Below are 6393 nucleotides of genomic sequence, written 5' to 3'. Positions count from 1 at the left end.
ATGGGAAATGTATGCAGGTTATTTTGAAGGGTGGACCTACTGAACCGGGCAAGCGTGGGTTTGAAGGTGTGCGGCTGTGCTGAGGCTTGTGTTTGTATCAGCCCCACCTGTGGGGGTCATCGCAGGGTACCCCAAACTCCACATGGCTGCAGTAGAGGTGGAGGAGAAGGAGGCCGTGATGACAACACAACAAACAATGCGGCTTCAAGATGTGCAGTCACTGGAGGAAAGGCTGCTGCCTCAGTGGAGAGAAGAGGAAGATGATTGGTTTGTTCTGCTGGACCGTCCCCTGTCCTCGCCCTTCCCCATACGCCAAGGTACCTTGCTTCAAATTTGCCCCCGCCCTCCCCCCCCTTTAAATATCGGAACAATATCCAACCTGCTGAACCCAGGCAGCTTTCACATTCATTCTGTGTTCGAATGTTTGTGTCAGTGACGGCTGGGGACTGTGCTGTGGGTTGCATTCTCAGGATTGTGTGTGTCTGTGTCAGTGACGGAGGTGGACCGTGCTGTGGGTTGCATTCTCAGGGGTGTGTGTGTGTGTGTCGGTGACGGAGGTGGACCGTGCTGTGGGTTATATTCTCAGGATTGTGTGTGTCTGTGTCAGTGACGGAGGTGGACCGTGCTGTGGGTTGCATTCTCAGGGGTGTGTGTGTCTGTGTCAGTGACGGAGGTGGACCGTGCTGCGGTGTATACGCGTGTGAGCACCACTGTGCTGGTGGAGCAGGAGGAACAGAAGAGCATGAGGATTGTAGAACGGATCACACAACAGCAAGAGCAACAAGCTCCCGAGGGGTTGCACAACCCTCAGAGAGAAGATGATGATGATTGGTTTGTGTTACTGGACCACCCCTCTTCTGAGGCCGCCCACCCTCCATCAGGTACCCCTCCAAAATGAAAAGCTGCACCTCATCTTGCCTCTTACAGTCTTGTTGGGTTTGTGATGCATATGATAGCTGCCAGCATTAGTGGTATCCTGCACTGAGATGTGAACAGTGTCCATCACTGGATTATTGACCTTTATGAGGGTACAGTGTCCATCACTGGATTATGGACCTTTATGGGGGTACAGTGTTCGTCAGTGGATTATTGACCTCTACAGGGGTACAGTGTCTATCACTGGATTATTGACCTTTACAGGGGTACAGTGTCCATCACTGGATTATTGACCTTTACAGGGGTACAGTGTCCATCACTGGATTATTGACCTCTACAGGGGTACAGTGTCCATCACTGGATTATTGACCTCTACAGGGGTACAGTGTTCATCACTGGATTATTGACCTTTATGGGGGTATAGTGTCCATCACTGGATTATTGACCTCTACGGGGGTACAGTGTTCATCACAGTGTTTTTATTTGCTTTAGGTGTGGTTTGATTGGAATAACCCTGTTTTTAGGTTTTGATCGATTTAGATGTGGTTTGATTGGAATAGCTGTGTGTTTAGGTTTTTAGATGTAGTAAACTCTTAGGTTTTGATTGGTTTAGAATGTGGTAAGCTCTTAGGTTTTTGTTGGTTTAGATGTGGTAAGCTCTTAGGTTTTTGTTGGTTTAGATGTGGTAAGCTCTTAGGTTTTGATTGGTTTAGATGTGGTAAGATCTTAGGTTTTTGTTGGTTTAGATGTGGTAAGCTCTTAGGTTTTTATTGGTTTAGATGTGGTAAACTCTTAGGTTTTTGTTGGTTTAGATGTGGTAAGCTCTTAGGTTTTTGTTGGTTTAGATGTGGTAAGCTCTTAGGTTTTGATTGGTTTAGATGTGGTAAGATCTTAGGTTTTTGTTGGTTTAGATGTGGTAAGCTCTTAGGTTTTTATTGGTTTAGATGTGGTAAACTCTTAGGTTTTTGTTGGTTTAGATGTGGTAAGCTCTTAGGTTTTTGTTGGTTTAGATGTGGTAAGCTCTTAGGTTTTTGTTGGTTTAGATGTGGTAAGCTCTTAGGTTTTGATTGGTTTAGATGTGGTAAGCTCTTAGGTTTTTGTTGGTTTAGATGTGGTAAACTCTTAGGTTTTTGTTGGTTTAGATGTGGTAAGCTCTTAGGTTTTTGTTGGTTTAGATGTGGTAAGCTCTTAGGTTTTTGTTGGTTTAGATGTGGTAAGCTCTTAGGTTTTGATTGGTTTAGATGTGGTAAGCTCTTAGGTTTTTGTTGGTTTAGATGTGGTAAGCTCTTCCATTTGAGATTGTTGCTCATTCCAGCCCCTCAGCTGCCAATGCCAGAGGCGTTCAGACCTGCCATGCTGCAGGTGCAAGAAGATGATTGGTTCGTACAGTTTGAACGCCTGCATCCAAAAGAGACCACCTTCCCATTGCCAGGTACCAAAGCTCACCTGGTGCCCTGCCCTGCCCTGCCGATGGGCCTAATCCCACCTCCCACCTCAGCCCCACTCTGTCTGGCTAACACAACTCTGGAGCAGAATTTCCGCCAAGCTGCTAGACCTGCGTGGCATCCTGCTGCTTCTGCTCCACCTCGACTTTAACATGATGCTTCTGTACCAGTGGACCTGCGCTCAGTGTGGCTGAACGCTGTGGACTTAATGATGTAGACTGACCACTGTGGCCAACTGCTGTGGCTGATCACTCTGCCTGAACGCTGTGGCTGAACACTGTAGCTGAAAGCTGTGTTTGAATGCTATGGTATAAACCGTGTGTCTGGTTACTCTGTCCGAACGTCAGGACCTGAACACACTGTCTGAATGCCTGTGAATTTAACACTGTGGCTGAGTACTGTGGCATTAACGCTGTGGCTGAATGCAGCGGCCTGAACACAGTGGCTGAACGCAGTGGCCTGAACGCTGTGGCCTGAACACTGTGGCTGAACACTGTGGCTGAACACTGTGGCCTGAATGCTGTGGCCTGAACACTGTGGCTGAACGCAGTGGCCTGAACACTGTAGCTGAACGCTGTGGCCTGAACACTGTGGCTGAACGCTGTGGCTGAATGCTGTGGCTGAATGCTGTGGCCTGAACACTGGCTGAACGCAGTGGCCTGAACACTGTGGCTGAACGCAGTGGCCTGAATGCTGTGGCCTGAACACTGTGGCTGAACGCTGTGGCCTGAACACTGTGGCTGAACGCTGTGGCTGAACGCCGTGGCCTGAACGCTGTGGCCTGAACGCCGTGGCCTGAACACTGTGGCTGAACGCAGTGGCCGGAACACTGTGGCCTGAACGCTGCACCTGAACACTTTGGCCTGAACGCTGTGGCTGAACGCTGCAGGCTGTTCTCAGTTTGACCAATGGCAGCAGCTCTAACGCTCTCCACTCTCTGCAGTGCGGGGGCAGGATGACTGGTTTGTGCTGCTGGACCACGCCCCCCCAGGCCCCGCCCCCCTCTCATTCTCGGCAGGTAAAGCACATCTGGGAACAACATAGCTGCTGTGTGGATAAGTGCATTGGCCCCATACAGCTCTACGCACCAATGTCTCCTCAGTCTGTGCAAGCTTGCGTGCACATATATGTAACGTGTGTGTGTGTGCATGTGTGTGAGAGAGAGTAGTACTCTGTGTGTATGTGTGAGTATGTGTGAGTAGTACTGTCTGTGTAGTGTATGTGTGTGTGTATGTGCGTCTATGTGTATGTGTGTATGTATGTGTGTATATGTGTGCGTGTGCATGTGAGAGTAATATTATGTGTGTTTGTGTGTGTGTGAGAGCAGTACTGTGTGTGTAGTGTATGTGTGTGTGTGTGTGCATGTGCATGAGTGTGTGTGTGTGTGTGTGCATGTGCATGTCAGAGAGAGAGAGTAGTACTGTGTGTTTGTGTGTGCAGTGTATGCCGTCTGTGTGTGTGTGCAGTGTGTTCAGTAAGTGTGTGGGGTACGTGTGTGTGTGTTTGTAGTGTGTTCAGTGTGTCTGTGTGTGTGCAGTGTTTGCAATGCGTGTGTGTGTGTGTGCAGTGTATGCAGTCTGTGTGTGTGTGAGTCTGAGTGTGTGTATGCAGTGTGTTCAGTGTGTGTGTGTGTGTGTGTGCGGTGTGTTCAGTGAGTGTGTGCGGTTTGTGCATGTGTGTGTGTGTGTGCAGTGTGTGTGTGTGTGTGTGTGCGCGCAGTGTGTGTGTGCATGTGTGTGTTTGTGTGCAGTGTGTGCGTGTGTTGTGTGTGTGTGTGTGTGTGTGTGTAGTGTGTGTGTGCGCGCAGTGTGTTCAGTGTGTGTGTGTGTGTGTGTGCATGTGCATGTGAGACTGAGTAGTACTGTGTGTTCAGCGTGTGTGTGTGTGTGAGTGCAGTGTGTTCAGTGTGTGTGTGTGAGTGCAGTGTGTTCAGCGTGTGTGTGTGTGTGTGTGAGTGCAGTGTGTTCAGTGTGTGTGTGTAGTGTGATTGTAGGTAAGCTGCTCTTTCTCTCAGCAGCTGGGGTAGCTGCAGGTAAAGCTCGGCCGGTCAGTGCTCCGGTCATCTCCCCTGCTGACCTCGCGTCAGTTGGCCTTGGCCCCGCCCCCTCCACCACACCCCGGGCCCCGCCCAGTGCCCCGCCCAGCCGCCTCACCCCACAGGAGGACAGGAAGGTGGAGGTGAAGCTGGAGCCTGCTCCTGTGGAAGAGGTGGTTAAGGTACAGATACAGATGTACCTGTGAGCTCATATTACACACCTGTGCACAGCTCATATTACACACCTATGCACAGAGCTCATATTACATACCTGTACACAGTGCTCATATTACACACCTGTACACAGTGCTCATATTACACACCTGTGCAGAGGAGTCATATTACACACCTGTGTACAGGTCATATTACACACCTGTACACAGAGCCCATATTACACACCTGTACACAGAGCTCATATTACACACCTGTGCACAGCTCATATTACACATCTGTGTACACAGGTCATATTACACACCTGTACACAGAGCCCATATTACACACCTATGCACAGAGCTCATATTACGCACCTGTACAGATGGTCATATTACGCACCTGTACAGAGGGGTCATATTACACACCTGTACGCAGAGGAGTCATAGTACACACCTATGCACCAGAGCTCATATTACACACCTTTGCACAGCTCATATTAAACACCTGTGCACAGCTCATATTACACACCTATGCACAGAGCTCATATTAAACACCTGTGCACAGCTCATATTACACACCTATGCACAGAGCTCATATTACACACCTTTACACAGCTCATATTACACACCTATGCACAGAGCCCATATTACACACCTGTACAGAGGGGTCATATTGCACATATATATGTGCTATGGGCACTGATAGGTGATTGATGTGGGGATTGATGTGGTGACTGGTGTGTGATTGATGTGGGCACTGATAGGTGACTGATGTGAGGATTGATATGTGTGATTGATGTGGGGACCGATGTGGGCACTGATAGGTGATTGATGTGGGGAATGATATGGGGGGCTGATAGGTGATTCATGTGGGGACTGATATGTGATTGATGTGGGATTGATGCGGGGACCGATAGGGGGATTGATATGGGGATTGATGTGGGGACCGATAGGGGGGATTGATGTGGGGTCCGATAGGGGGATTGATGTGGGGACCGATAGGGGGATTGATGCGGGGATTGATTTGGGGACCGATAGGGGATTGATGTGGGGACCGATAGGGGGATTGATGTGGGGATTGATGTGGGGACCGATAGGGGGGATTGATGTGGGGTCCGATAGGGGGATTGATGTGGGATTGATGTGGGGACCGATAGGGGAATTGATGTGGGGATTGATTTGGGGACCAATAGAGGGATTGATGTGTGGATTGATGTGCAGTAGATCTGTGGTGTAACTTGTTGTTGCTGTTGTGGAGAGCCTTGCTGGTGTGAGTGCAGTGTCTCTGTGCCGCAGGTGGTTCGGAGGGAGAAGAAGGCCGGCCCCGTGGTCACGGCAGCCAATGGGGAGCGGCCAGCAGAGGTTAGTGTCCTGTGCAGCGGGGCCACGTGCTCCTGCTCAGGGTGTATTTGCCGATACAGAGATGGGCATAGAGCCCCCACTAACCCCACTTCTCTCCCCCCTTCATGCCCACCACCAGTCGCCCCCGGCAACCGAGGAGCTGGTGCGCATGCGGAAGGTTAGCTCCACCCCCTGCCCATATCATCAGAGACAATGCACTATGACACATGATCTCACGAACATGCACACATGTGCATGCACATGCACACCCTCCCGTGCTTACACACACACTTACACACTCACACACACACACACACACACAAAACATAAGAGATGACAACAGAGTTTCAGACTGACCTGTCAGCTGAACTGGTCTGAGATCAGTTATACACAGTTAGGCCGGAGTTCTGTCACTTTAGCTCACCAACCTGTCCATCTCCGCATGACTCATCCCTCACTGCCTGCAGTCACCAACCTCACCCATCGCCTTGACCCCTGACCCCTGACCCCTGGAGCATGCTTTTCTGTACTTCCAGTATCAGCA

The 6393-nt window shown here is 50.0% G+C and overlaps 1 protein-coding gene across 17 annotated transcripts in view; it reads left to right on the top strand.

Annotated features, from left to right (window-relative positions):
- Positions 1–6393, top strand: part of epb41b (erythrocyte membrane protein band 4.1b) — a 60471-nt gene that overhangs the window by 31800 nt on the left and 22278 nt on the right. For 9 of the 17 annotated variants that reach the window (XM_035436405.1, XM_035436322.1, XM_035436347.1 and 6 more), the window contains 7 exons: positions 102–317; positions 645–881; positions 2192–2308; positions 3265–3339; positions 4336–4538; positions 5805–5870; positions 5989–6027. In XM_035436405.1, the coding sequence (XP_035292296.1) occupies positions 102–317; positions 645–881; positions 2192–2308; positions 3265–3339; positions 4336–4538; positions 5805–5870; positions 5989–6027 (953 nt within the window). The remainder of the gene's footprint in view (positions 1–101; positions 318–644; positions 882–2191; positions 2309–3264; positions 3340–4335; positions 4539–5804; positions 5871–5988; positions 6028–6393) is intronic. The other 8 variants (XM_035436452.1, XM_035436433.1, XM_035436313.1 and 5 more) reach the window with 7 other exon arrangements.

The sequence above is a fragment of the Anguilla anguilla genome, chromosome 1 (genome assembly GCF_013347855.1).
Source record: "Anguilla anguilla isolate fAngAng1 chromosome 1, fAngAng1.pri, whole genome shotgun sequence".
Classification (NCBI taxonomy): domain Eukaryota; kingdom Metazoa; phylum Chordata; class Actinopteri; order Anguilliformes; family Anguillidae; genus Anguilla; species Anguilla anguilla.
The sequence above is the reverse complement of the archived record's forward strand: the minus strand, read 5'-3'. Positions and strand labels throughout refer to the sequence as shown.